The 13,516-nt window shown below is 33.1% G+C and overlaps 3 protein-coding genes across 6 annotated transcripts; 1 reads left to right on the top strand and 2 right to left on the bottom strand.

Annotated features, from left to right (window-relative positions):
* Window positions 1-205: 205 nt before the first annotated feature.
* Window positions 206-2,594, bottom strand: LOC117213570 (ATP-binding cassette sub-family B member 10, mitochondrial). The gene is made up of 3 exons (XM_033459023.1): window positions 1,895-2,594; window positions 716-1,824; window positions 206-649 (listed from the first exon to the last, which is right to left on the bottom strand). The coding sequence occupies exons 1-3, from the start codon at window positions 2,487-2,489 to the stop codon at window positions 389-391; spliced, it is 1,965 nt and encodes a 654-aa protein (XP_033314914.1). The 5' UTR covers window positions 2,490-2,594; the 3' UTR covers window positions 206-388.
* Window positions 2,516-11,973, top strand: LOC117213553 (serine/threonine-protein kinase mTOR). 3 transcript variants are annotated; one of them, XM_033458984.1, is made up of 8 exons: window positions 2,516-2,608; window positions 3,540-3,727; window positions 3,800-10,085; window positions 10,173-10,315; window positions 10,394-10,534; window positions 10,601-11,225; window positions 11,355-11,535; window positions 11,661-11,973. In XM_033458984.1, exons 3-8 carry the CDS (start codon window positions 3,863-3,865, stop codon window positions 11,674-11,676), a joined length of 7,329 nt encoding a protein of 2,442 aa, XP_033314875.1. In that variant the 5' UTR covers window positions 2,516-2,608; window positions 3,540-3,727; window positions 3,800-3,862; the 3' UTR covers window positions 11,677-11,973. The 3 variants fall into 3 exon arrangements, 2 of the variants coding, with proteins under 2 accessions (XP_033314875.1, XP_033314885.1); XM_033458994.1 differs by lacking the exon at window positions 2,516-2,608 and adding an exon at window positions 2,780-2,878; XR_004488680.1 differs by lacking the exons at window positions 2,516-2,608; window positions 11,355-11,535; window positions 11,661-11,973 and having other exon boundaries at window positions 3,231-3,727; window positions 10,381-10,534; window positions 10,601-10,741.
* Window positions 11,974-12,032: 59 nt separating this feature from the next.
* LOC117213583 (cytidine deaminase-like) lies at window positions 12,033-13,206 on the bottom strand. Of its 2 annotated transcripts, XM_033459058.1 has the most exons (3): window positions 13,033-13,206; window positions 12,591-12,632; window positions 12,033-12,512 (listed from the first exon to the last, which is right to left on the bottom strand). In XM_033459058.1, the coding sequence occupies exons 1-3, from the start codon at window positions 13,067-13,069 to the stop codon at window positions 12,223-12,225; spliced, it is 369 nt and encodes a 122-aa protein (XP_033314949.1). In that variant the 5' UTR covers window positions 13,070-13,206; the 3' UTR covers window positions 12,033-12,222. The 2 variants fall into 2 exon arrangements, with proteins under 2 accessions (XP_033314949.1, XP_033314940.1); XM_033459049.1 differs by having other exon boundaries at window positions 12,033-12,632; window positions 13,033-13,204.
* Between the last annotated feature and the right edge of the window lie 310 nt (window positions 13,207-13,516).

The raw sequence follows: 13,516 nt of genomic DNA, 5'->3' as shown, positions 1-13,516 counted from the left end.
GTAATTGTTTGTGTTTTATAAATTATTTAAGCACACCATATAAACATGTATTAGGTCTCATTTCTAAAATGTTTAATTTGTCTTTGGTGAGATTTTTTTTCACTCTTTGTGAAAATGATTTATATATACACAAAATATGGTTTTAAAATTTCATAAGAAATAGAACATGATATAGATAAAAGTTACGAATATTTAAAAACCATAATTACAGAATAAAACATTGTATTTCAGAAATTAAATTAATAAATTTATTAATCATTTATTACAGATGCTATTTTCAATAACCTTTGTACATTATTTTTATAGATTATTAAGTATTTCTTAGTATTTCTGGTTTACTGAACACATTAATCATTAATTATTGGTGATTTTTATTAAACTCCAGAAATTAAGCAAAGGTTTGATGTTGAACTAACTTATGAAAATAACTGTCCTTTAAGCTCACAAGTTCTTTATAAGTTCCCGTTTCCGTTACTTGCCCTTCTTTCAAAACAATGACTTTATCTGCATTTTTTATTGTACTTAATCTGTGAGCTATGGTTAGAACTGTCCGTCCTTGAACAGCTTTTTCTAAAGCTTTCTGTACATAATGTTCACTCTCTGCATCTAATGCACTTGTAGCTTCATCCAAGATTAAGATTTTAGGCTCCTAAGTACAAATAATTCTGGATTACTAGTTTTTATTGGACAATTTTTATCTCAGTAATGCTCTTACCTTTATTAAAGCCCTAGCGATAGCAACTCTTTGCCTTTGTCCACCACTAAGAGTAATACCCCGTTCTCCAACTAATGTATCTAAACCATCTGGCATATTTTTTGTAAATTCTAAAACGTGTGCATATTTTGCAACTTCTTCTACATCATGTTTTACTGAATCTATTGCTCCATATAATATGTTCTCTCTTATTGTACCACTAAAGAGAATAGGTTCCTGAGAAACTATACTGATCTGTGATCTCACCCATGCTGGGTTAAGAGATTGAAGATCATGTTTGTCCAAAAGTATAGATCCTAAATTGGGATCATAAAGTCTCAATAAGAGTGAAGCGATTGTAGACTTTCCAGAACCTGATGCTCCAACGATAGCAATTACCATACATGGTGGGATTTTTAAACTGAAGTTTTTCAAAACCCATGTATTTCTTCTTGTAGGATAAGCAAAATTGACATTTTGGAATTCAATATCACCGGATAACTGCTTTTCCAGAATTTTACCACCTTGAATTGGTATTGTTGGCTCTCTTTCAATCAATTCAGCTAAACGCATATTTGCGCCTAATGCTTTATTTAATTCACTATAAAATGAAGATAAGCCATTTAAAGATATTGCAACATACACTGCATACATTAAGAATGCGCTTAAGCTTCCAACTGTAAGAGAGGAATCGGAAACCATAGCCCCACCATAATATAAAACAGACAAGATAATCACATTTCCAGAAAAACCAGTTAATCCAAAAAATATCCCTCTGCATAAACTTTCCTTATAACAAATTTTAAGCACATTGTCTAGCTGGGAATTATAATAATTGGATTCATTTATTTCTTTTGAAAAAGCTTTTACTGTTCTTATATTGCTAATTCTCTCTTCAGCAATTGTATTTAGTTCTGCTAAATTATTTTGCATGTCTTTAGAAATCTTCTTTAAATAGCGACCACATACTATGGCTAAACCTGCAACTGGTGGCACGATAGTTAGACCAATTATGGCCAATTTAGGCGAGGCATAAAGCATCATTGATATCCCACAAATACTCATAAAAGTAGAACGTAATCCATCTGATATGTTACTTGTTAATGCTTGGCTAACAAGTTGTGTATCTCCTGAAATTAATTAACAATATGAAAGATTGATACATATATAAAAGAATTTTTAAAAAGTTAAGAGTTATACCAGACAATCGACCAACAAATTCTCCTGTATTACATTTATCAAAAACTGCTATTTCTTGTCGAAGAATGGCAGCATACAATTGTTTTCTTAAAGACTGCGTAATCCTATGTCCAGTAGTAGACATTAAATATATTCTGCAGAAATTGCATAGAGCTCCAATAACAAATACTCCAAACAAAATAATGCACAATTGATTAAGGTTTTTCTTCGTATCTTCTTTGTCACTTGCATAAATAATATCAATTAATTTTCCTAAAGAAAATGGTACTACCATTGTTATGGTAGATGAAATTAATAAAAAGGTAATAGCACCGAATAACCTCCATTTCTCAGGTACTGCTAGGACAATTAAATTTTTTAATTCTGACGTTTCTCTTTTTTTTGTGGTAAATCGTACTGTAGAGTTTAAACTTTTGGTTTTTATAGCATTCGTTGTATGACATCTTAAAATTGAAAATATAGGGCTCTTTCTACTAAATCTGATTGATGGCGTTAAACACGTATAAAATAACTGTTTATGTGTGATCATTGATTTACGAAATTTTATTCTTTGTGAAGAAATGCTTCTTGTAAATAACCTCCAAACGAGTACCATGTTTTTTAGTACGTTTATCAACTAAGCAATTCACAAAATGAAAAGTCATTAAAACTTGTGTTTCATCGTTAATGATGTAAGATTGATGAATGTTATGACACTTTCAGAGTGAACAATAGGTAAATTGAATATATTATAATCTATTAATATCAAAAGCTATATTTGAAATATTTTTCAATACATGTTTATAAAACTTTAGTTTGATGTTAATAATTATTGATTGACAATTTGTTTTAATTTCATAATCAATTTAAAATCAGCTGTACATTGAAAAACTACTCCTGTAATCACGTGACTTGATAGACAATGAATGAACCGTGTGTAAATTTGATGTGAAAGAACATTTTGTGTGGTTGATTTTAGTGTATTTATTTATTTCTCATCGTATGGTATGAACTATACTCATGCATATGTTCTAATATACATATTATGTATATGTATGTTCATATATCTGTAGTCAATATAGAAGATATAAATAAATATAAAATTTATATGCTGATATATATTATGTATTTAATAAAAATAGAACTTTAAAGTTTTATTTTATAAAGTTAAAAAATTACAACATTAATTTAAAGTCAGGAATCTTAAAACAAAATGAACTAACTTTTGGAATATATGATTAATAAATACTTTATAGCATGATTTACATTAACTGTATGACAGATATAAGAAAAAGTTAAAATTGACATGAATTTAATATTGTTGATTTAATATTTGAAATATTTATTTTTGTTAAAAAATATATTGAATAATTTATGAATTAGTTTGTACTTTTTTTTATATTTCTATGTAGTTTTAAGATTATAAACTATGTTTAAATTAGAAATAATAGATAACGTAAATGCATCCTATATCAAGAGGAGTGGGGGAAATGTCCTAAAGCGCACAATTTAGTTGAGCATCCCATATTAACCAATGTAGAGGTTATAAACTTAAGATAATTCTTTCGAAAGGCGCACTATCTCATTGTTTTTCTATATTTACCACAAATTCACTGAATTAATGGCATTGAACTAATTTAGTTATTTGTGTGTACACGACACACAGATTTTCATTCGTAATTTATTTCACTTGTAATTGGTGTGCATCAAAACATGAAGAATATATATGACAGACGTACTGTAATAATGTGATTGAAAACACATTGAAAACTTTAATCATCAAGAAATTTAAAGGAGTCATAACAATCATGAAAATGGTTCATCATAACGCAAAATTCGTGTGATGTCAAATAGGTATATAAGAGATAACACTACTTTATATTTCCTCTTAACCCCTTTCAATGTTTAAAAATGTCATCTTTTTAGATATCATTACGAGAATATTTATAAAAGTACTATTGTAGAAGTGGCATCTGTAAATTTTTAACAATGTCGAGTACACTTGTACAACAATTTGTTCAAAGACTTAAATCCAGGAATGAAGAAATACGTAACAAAGCAGCTAGAGACCTGTGTCTCTATGTTAAAACAGAACTACGCGAAGCATCACAGGAAGAAATTACAGCTTTTATGGATGAATTTAATCACCACATATTTGAGATGGTATCTGGGTCAGATGTAAATGAAAAAAAGGGTGGGATCTTAGCCATAGTTTGCCTTATTGGAGCTGATGTAGGGAATATTAACACAAGAACTATAAGATTTGCAAATTATTTAAGGAATTTATTACCTTCTAATGATGTGGGTGTTATGGAGTTAGCTGCGAAAACAGTTGGTAAACTAGCATTAGTTTCTGGTACTTATACAGCAGAATATGTAGAATTTGAAGTAAAGCGTGCCTTTGAATGGCTTGGTGGTGATAGACATGAAGGTAAAAGACATGCTGCTGTCCTTGTTTTAAGAGAACTTGCTGTTTCTATGCCTACATATTTTTTTCAACAAGTGACACCATTTTTTGAACTCATATTTAATGCAATACGTGATCCAAAACCTGTAATAAGAGAAGGCGCTGTTGAAGCATTGAGAGCTGCTTTGGTTGTCACTGCACAGAGAGAAACAGCAAAACAAATGCACAAGTCACAATGGTACAAGCAATGTTATGATGAAATAGTGTCAGGATTTGAAGAAGTGTATACCAGAGAAAGAGGAGTAAATAGAGATGATAGAATACATGGTTCACTACTGGTATTGAATGAATTGCTAAGATGTAGTAACATTCAGTGGGAGAGAAATTATGAAACGTTAATGGAACGACTAAATTGTTCTACCCAACAAAATGAAAACGATATATTGTCGTTGATGCCGCGATTAAAAACAACGATAGTGTCTAAGTGGTTTAGTTCTTCTCAAAATTCTACCAATTCTCAACAAACATTATATCCAGCACATGAATCTGCAGTATGTCGTTGTTTAATGCAAGAAAGATTAGATGATATTTATAATGATGTAATGAACCAGAGAATGTCTAGAAATCCACATATCCAACATGCTCTTATGATGTTGTTACCTAGGCTTGCAGCATTTAATAAAGAAAAATTTACGAAAGATCACTTGAGAGAATCATTAACGTATCTTTTAATGACTTTACGTAGTAGAGAGAAAGATCGATATGCCGCATTTACTACAATTGGACTTATAGCAGTTGCGGTAGAAGATTCGATAAATCCCTATCTTTCAAAAATTATGGAAGTGATCAAGAATTTGTTACCTTCTAAGGAAACGTCTACTAAAAAACGTGGAGCATCTTTGGAACCTGCAGTATTCGTTTGTATTACTTTACTCGGACATGCGGTAAAACAAGTAATAGCTGCAGATGTGAGAGATCTGTTAGAATCTATGTTACAGACTGGATTAAGTCCCATTCTTACAACATCTCTCAGGGAACTAGCTCACAGTGTACCATCATTGAAACCTGATATATCTCAAGGACTTTTACGAATGTTATCTCAAGTTTTGATGCAGAAACCTTTAAGACATCCTGGTGCACCATGGACTGCAACTAGTCCTATCTCTGGACCTCCCACTGAAGTGGATATTCCATCTACAGTTTTAGCATTGAAGACTCTTGGAACCTTTAATTTTGATGGCAATCCACTTTTACAGTTTGTAAGGCGATGTGCCGACCATTTTCTTACGTCTGAACAAGCAGAAGTTCGATTAGAGGCTGTAAGAACATGTTCACGATTGTTGCGATTAGCGTTAAATCAACCTGGACCAACAGTAACTAATACTGTCTCTACTGTTCTTGGAAAATTGTTAGTTGTGGGCATAACAGACACAGATCCTGATGTAAGACTCTGGGTTTTAGCTTCCCTAGATGACTCATTTGATATTCATTTGGCACAAGCAGAAAATCTTTCTGCATTATTTATTGCGATGAATGATGAAATGTTCGAAATAAGAGAATTAGCAATTCGCACAATCGGACGATTAAGCACGATGAATCCAGCATACGTTATGCCCTCTCTTCGTAAAACACTTATTCAATTTTTAACAGAATTAGAACACTCAGGTATGGGTCGTAACAAGGAGCAAGCTGCACGAATGTTGGATCATCTGGTCGTCAGTGCGCCAAGACTTATTCGACCATACATGGAACCCATCCTGAAAGTCCTTGTCCCAAAGTTAAAGGAACCTGAATCTAATCCTGGTGTGATTCTAGCTATACTACGCGCTATTGGTGATCTAGCGGAAGTTAATGGTGCTGAAATGCAACAATGGATGCCTGAGCTCCTCTGTATATTGCTGGAGATGCTAGTCGACGCAAGTTCTCCAGAAAAAAGGGGAGTTGCTTTATGGGTCCTTGGTCAACTAGTTGGAAGCACAGGACATGTTGTTAAACCATATATGCAATATCCTTCATTACTAGATGTATTGATAAATTTCTTAAAAACAGAGCAACAATTAATTATTAGAAGAGAAACTATAAGAGTTCTTGGATTATTAGGTGCTTTGGATCCATATAAACATAAGATGAATCTTGGTCAGATTGACTCTCAATTGGATACTCTCACTTCTATGGCTGATACTAAAAGTGAAACTGAAAACACACAAGATTTAACTACTAGCGAAATGTTAGTGAATATGTCCTCGTCAACTTTAGAAGAATATTATCCAGCTATCGCAATTGCAACGCTTATGAGAATTATCCGTGATCCGACGTTATCGCAGCATCATACTATGGTGGTTCAAGCTGTAACCTTTATATTTAAAAGTTTAGGTATTAAATGTGTTCCATATATCTCTCAAGTGATGCCGAGCTTCCTTAATGTGGTTCGTACAGCAGATGTTAACTTTCGAGAGTTCCTGTTTCAACAACTGGCTGTCCTTATTGCCATTGTGAAGCAGCATATTAGAAATTATTTAGACGATATATTTAATTTAATTAAAGAATTTTGGACTGTGAATAGTCCATTACAGAGCACGCTGATACTTTTAGTTGAACATATTGCTGTAGCATTAGGTGCAGAATTTAAAATATACTTACCTCAATTGATGCCACAAATATTAAGAGTTTTAACGCATGACACAAGTAAGGATAGATGGGTCACAGTGAAGCTTCTTCAAGCACTCCAAAAATTTGGAAATAATCTAGACAATTATCTTCATCTAGTTTTACCACCAATTGTGAAATTATTCCATGCCACTGATTGCCCAATAACTGTGAACAAAGTGGCGCTTGAAACTGTTGATCATTTAGCAGATACATTGGATTTCACAGATTTTGCATCTAGAATCGTGCATCCTTTGGTACGGACTTTGGATCAGTGTCCAGAGCTACGAAATACGGCGATGGACACATTATGCGCGTTAGTGATACAATTAGGGAAAAAATATCAGATCTTTATCTTATTAGTACAGAAAGTTATGACGAAGCATAAAATTGTTAATTCGCGTTACGATGTTCTAATTGATAAAATTTTGACAGAGACTACCGTTGCTGACGGCGAAGATTATCTCTTAATGAGACATCGACATGCAAGAAACAAAAATCGTGACTTATCTTTGACACCGTCTGACACGACTACGATTAAAAGATTACATGTATCCGCTTCGAATCTTCAAAAAGCCTGGACTGCAACGAGAAGAGTTTCAAAGGACGATTGGCTGGAATGGCTAAGAAGTTTGTCGATAGGTTTGCTCAAAGAATCACCGTCACCTGCATTAAGATCATGTTGGGCTCTTGCACAAACCTATTCTCAATTACCGAGAGACTTATTTAATGCTGCTTTCGTTTCCTGTTGGACTGAATTAGACGACACGTACAAAGCGGAGCTTATACAAACTTTACAACAAGCATTAATGGTTCCTGATCTTCCAGAGATAACACAGACGATCTTAAACCTAGCAGAATTCATGGAACATTGTGATAAGGGGCCATTACCTTTGGATAATAAAATTTTGGGTGAAAGAGCAATGCACTGTAGAGCTTATGCAAAGGCATTACATTATAAAGAAGACGAGTTTCACAAAAGCAGAAATAGCAATGTTTTTGAATCTTTAATTTCTATCAATAACAAACTTCAACAAAAAGAAGCTGCAGAAGGTTTACTGGAATATGTTATGAATCAAAATAATCAACAAGACTTAAAAGTGCAAATTCGTTGGTATGAAAAATTGCATAATTGGGATAAAGCTTTGCAATTGTACAGAGAAAGATTAGAAAGCAACTCTACGGATGTAGAGTCAACTCTAGGTGAAATGCGTTGTTTAGAAGCTCTTGGGGAATGGGGACAATTGCACGATGTCGCTACGAAACAGTGGTCACATCAAAGCGACGAAACCAAGCAGAGAATGGCTAGAATGGCAGCGGCTGCAGCATGGGGTTTAAATCAGTGGGAAAGTATGGAAAAATATGTCTCCTTGATACCAAAGGATACTCAAGATGGCGCCTTTTATAGAGCTGTTTTAGCAATTCATGATGAACAATATGATATTGCTCATCAGCTAATTGATAGTGCTAGAGATTTATTAGACACAGAATTGACTGCCATGGCTGGTGAAAGTTATCAGAGAGCTTATAATGCCATGGTGGAGGTCCAGAAGTTAGCAGAACTAGAGGAAGTAATACAATTTAAATTGGTCCCAGAAAGAAGGTCCACTATTAAATCCATGTGGTGGGAAAGGCTTCAAGGTGGGCAGAGGATAGTTGAAGACTGGCAAAAGATTATACAGGTTCACACACTGGTAGTTTCACCCCAGGATGATATGTATACATGGTTAAAATACGCTAGTCTCTGCAGGAAAAGTGGCAGTTTAATGTTATGTCACAAAACATTAGTTATGTTGCTTGGAACAGATCCTTCTTTAACTCCTGATCAGCCATTACCAACCACTCATCCTCAAGTGACATTCGCTTATTGCAAGCACATGTGGGTGGCAAATAAACGCGAAGAAGCGTACAATCAGTTGCAAAGATTTGTGCAGATGTCTTTACAACCGACGACTGTGTCGGTGGTAAATCAAGAAGATGAGAAACAACAAGAAGTAAGAAAACGATTACTTGCTAGATGTTATTTGAAGCTTGGAGAATGGTTGGAAGCTTTGCAGGGCATAAATGAACATTCTATTCCGGCGGTGCTATCTTATTATGCTGCAGCTACAGAACACGATCCTACTTGGTACAAAGCATGGCATGCTTTTGCATATACTAACTTTGAAACGGTTTTATTTTATAAACATCAACAAGGCGATTCGAATAATGAGAACATTCCAGGAAACGGAACTCGCGGTAATCTTTCTAGTTCACAATACATATCTCAATTTACTGTACCAGCAGTTGAAGGGTTTTTCAGATCTATTAATCTTTCCCATGGTAATTCTTTGCAAGATACACTTCGTTTGTTGACCTTATGGTTTGATTATGGTCAGTGGCCAGAAGTGTATGAAGCTATCGTCGAAGGTATCCGTTTAATCGAAATCAATACTTGGCTACAAGTAATTCCGCAACTTATAGCAAGGATAGATACACCCAGAGCTTTAGTTGGTAGATGTATACATCATCTCTTGATAGATATTGGAAAAACACATCCTCAAGCCTTGGTCTATCCTTTGACTGTAGCGTCGAAAAGCGCCAGTCATGCCAGAAAGACTGCCGCCAATAAAATTCTTAAAAGTATGTGCGAACATAGCCCGACTCTGGTGCAACAAGCAATGATGGCTAGTGACGAATTAATCAGAGTCGCGATTCTCTGGCATGAATTGTGGCATGAAGGGCTGGAAGAAGCCAGCAGATTATATTTCGGTGAAAGAAACGTTCGGGGAATGTTTGATACGTTAGAGCCCTTACATGCAATGTTAGAGAGAGGCCCACAGACTTTAAAAGAAACATCTTTCAATCAAGCTTATGGCAGAGATTTAATGGAGGCACAAGAATGGTGTCGCAGATATAAAGCTTCGCGCAATGTCCGTGATTTGAATCAAGCTTGGGATTTGTATTATCACGTTTTTAGGAGGATATCTCGACAGTTACCGCAGCTAACTAGTTTAGAACTTCAGTATGTCAGTCCAAAATTACTTCTTTGTAGGGATTTAGAATTGGCCGTGCCAGGCAGCTATAGTCCTGGACAACCAATAGTTAGGATAGCAAGTATACATAGTTCCATGCAAGTGATAACAAGCAAACAGCGACCGCGAAAATTATGTATAAAAGGTCAGCTATCTTTGAATTTCATTAGTTAATTTAATATGTAATTAATCATTGAACACATTAAACATTTTAAATATTTAACGTTTGTAGGTAGCAATGGTAAAGATTACATGTTCCTTTTGAAAGGACATGAAGATCTCAGACAGGATGAACGAGTAATGCAATTATTTGGTCTAGTCAATACCCTCCTGTTGCATGATCCAGATACCTTTAGAAGAAATCTTACTATCCAAGTAAGTATATCAAAATATTGAAAAGCCTATAATATTATTTCACAATGTAGAATTTTATTAACTAGATTTTATATTCAGAGGTATGCTGTAATTCCACTATCCACAAATAGTGGTCTGATTGGTTGGGTACCACATTGTGATACATTACATACATTAATTAGAGATTACAGAGAAAAAAAGAAAATACTACTAAACATAGAACATAAGATAATGTTAAGAGTAAGTACATAATACTATATATATGTTATCCTGTTTTAGTTAATTTAATTACAAGTTGATTTACAGATGGCACCGGGTTATGACCATCTTATGCTCATGCAAAAGGTTGAAGTGTTCGAACATGCCCTTGAGCATACACATGGTGATGATTTGTCACGACTTCTTTGGTTAAAATCACCGTCAAGTGAAGTATGGTTTGATCGTAGAACAAATTACACTCGTTCTCTCGCTGTAATGTCTATAGTAGGATATATTCTTGGCCTTGGTGATCGACATCCATCTAATTTGATGTTGGATCGTTTAAGTGGGAAAATATTGCACATTGACTTCGGAGATTGCTTCGAAGTAGCCATGACTCGTGAGAAGTTTCCCGAGAAAATTCCGTTCCGGCTAACAAGAATGTTAATCAATGCAATGGAAGTAACGGGAATCGAGGGCACGTACAGAAGAACTTGTGAATCAGTAATGTCAGTCTTACATCGTAACAAAGATAGTTTGATGGCAGTGCTAGAAGCGTTTGTTTATGATCCTTTGTTAAACTGGCGGTTGATGGACAATGCCGCATTAAAAGGTAAAAGATCTGATGCCCAAGGAATGAGTGCCAGTAGTAATCAAGAGCACAGCGATGTATTAGATTCTCTTACCGCCACATTACCAAAGAAAGGAGTACCATGTAGCGTTGAAAATGGAGGTAAATTATTTATCTTGATAAAATTCAAGTTTTTGTAGTCTATCAAACAGAAAGAATAATGATAATTAAAAATTTGCATGTAAATAATAAAATACGTGAAAAAATAAATTGGACTTATTATTACTGTAGGTGATACTAATCAACCAGAAGCATTGAACAAAAAAGCTCTTACCATCATAACAAGAGTAAGGGATAAATTAACTGGACGTGATTTCTCTCACGAAGAAACACTGAGTGTCCAACGCCAAGTTGATCTTTTAATTCAGCAAGCTACTAATAACGAGAATTTGTGTCAATGTTACATTGGATGGTATTTTTTTATTACTTTATTTACAATATATTACATATAAATATTAAATATAATTTTATAATTATTTATTAATTATATAATATAATGTATTGTTATATGTTAATGAAATCATATTTAATTTACAGGTGCCCTTTCTGGTAAATATGAATTTTCGTAGACGAGGACCTTAATGTGTATGATGTGCAGTCTCGTTCCTGTTTTTGCATTTTTTATTATTAAGAAATAATTATATGTAGTATCATACCATTAGATCATATTGTACATATATAAGCTATATTATTATATTGATTGTATATAATACTCATGTTATTCCTGCTTATAAAGTACAATGTACATTAGAAAAAACACGCTTTAGAAACCATATGATAATCAATTTTTATGTAAACATGAAAAGATCTACTCAGGAATAAGATTATAGTAACAATATTTTTTTCTTAAGGATTGTCTTTGTATTTATTGAAATTTGTATAGGAACTGATATCTGAATTGTTTAATCATACTGTTCATATACTAACTTTGTTATTGATAAGTTTATACAATGTACACAACAATGTTTGCACATTTTTATTATAGGACAGAACAATATCCTAGTATATCAATTGATATAAAAATGAACTATGATTTTAAAGAAATACTAAATGATGTTTTAGACATTGGTGTGTGGTTTAGCCTTCTTTTATTAAGAATTTATTGTAATGTTTCTGCGTTTCCCAACCCAAAGGCACAAGGTAATAGGTTACTTAGCGAAGTTTTTAACACATACTTCATTAGAGGTTCTGCTAAATAAATTGGTATATCACCAAACTCTGCGATAGCTTGTCTACAAAAACCACATGGTGTGGTAAAATTATTGTTCACTTTATTAGCTACAACTGCTAGGACTTTAAACTTTCTTTTCCCTTCTGACACTGCTTTAACAATAGCTGTTCTTTCAGCACATGTTCCTACAGGATAAGATGCATTTTCTACATTGCACCCTGTGAAAATGATCCCATCGGTACAAAGCACTCCAGCTCCGACTTTAAACTTACTATAGGGTGAATAAGAGTACTCACGAGCAGCTACACTCTTCTTTATTAGAGATTGAATATCTGGTTCTATAAAACATAAATATTTATAAAAAAGTTAGCGCTATTAATCTTCGTTTAGTAAATTTATAAACTGAAATGAAAGTTTTAAAATGAAATGAATATTTTAGTGAAATAATTTATGGCTATTGTACAAAAATAAAATCCACAAAAATATTCTACAATATATCAAAATAAAGACAAATTAACACAATTACTAATTATAAAATATTACGTAAATTGTTAGTGAAAAATATTTTCTAATGATATACGTAATTTATATGTAAATATGGTAACATATTGTTTTACAACACAACTTGATTCACAGCAAATAATGACAAATAAATTTATCTACGATATCAAGTCAAGAAAATGGCAATAATAGTTGGTGAACTCAGTTGCACAAACATATCGTAGCATTAATATTTACCTATATCCGTGAAATCAATAATTTCTTCTGTATTCATTTTGGTACGATTTATTAAATATTATGTATATGTATTTTTAGGAAGTTTAATTGCGATTTAACTTGTATTTACGTATGCTTACGTATGCTCTTTTGCCTAGATTTGATATTAGATAAGATCATTTGTCCTATATAACACATTACCTTATCTAATCTTAAGAGAATCCTATTTTAATCCTATCTTAAAAGTAGAAAAAGATATTATGTACAACACAAATGTACAACAATGATATGAATTAGCAAATTTGCTAGAAGTTCACAGCCATACATATAAATGATATTGACAACCAATAGGAATGCGCGATTTAAGAGGTAATAAAAATCCTCTTTAAAGCCCTATATTTCACATTACTTTTTTATGGTTTCATATAATCATTAACCATAGCAATTATTTATTAATGTACATATGTTTTGGTAAAATTGCCCAAAGTATTCTATAACATTTATA

The sequence above is a fragment of the Bombus bifarius genome, unplaced genomic scaffold, assembly GCF_011952205.1.
Source record: "Bombus bifarius isolate JDL3187 unplaced genomic scaffold, Bbif_JDL3187 scf7180000007970, whole genome shotgun sequence".
NCBI lineage: Eukaryota > Metazoa > Arthropoda > Insecta > Hymenoptera > Apidae > Bombus > Bombus bifarius.
The sequence above is the reverse complement of the archived record's forward strand: the minus strand, read 5'-3'. Positions and strand labels throughout refer to the sequence as shown.

Coding starts and splice junctions, on each gene's coding strand:
- LOC117213570 (XM_033459023.1), bottom strand. CDS start 2,489: ATGGTACTCGTTTGGAGGTTATTTACAAGAAGCATTTCTTCACAAAGA. Junction 1,825..1,894: donor ATTTGTTGGTCGATTGTCTG/GTATAACTCTTA, acceptor AATTAATTTCAG/GAGATACACAACTTGTTAGC. Junction 650..715: donor TCGCTAGGGCTTTAATAAAG/GTAAGAGCATTA, acceptor ATTTGTACTTAG/GAGCCTAAAATCTTAATCTT.
- LOC117213583 (XM_033459049.1), bottom strand. CDS start 13,069: ATGAATACAGAAGAAATTATTGATTTCACGGATATAG. Junction 12,633..13,032: donor TATTGATTTCACGGATATAG/GTAAATATTAAT, acceptor TATGTTTTATAG/AACCAGATATTCAATCTCTA.
- LOC117213553 (XM_033458984.1), top strand. CDS start 3,863: ATGTCGAGTACACTTGTACAACAATTTGTTCAAAGACTTAAATCCAGG. Junction 10,086..10,172: donor GCGAAAATTATGTATAAAAG/GTCAGCTATCTT, acceptor TAACGTTTGTAG/GTAGCAATGGTAAAGATTAC. Junction 11,226..11,354: donor ATGTAGCGTTGAAAATGGAG/GTAAATTATTTA, acceptor TTATTACTGTAG/GTGATACTAATCAACCAGAA.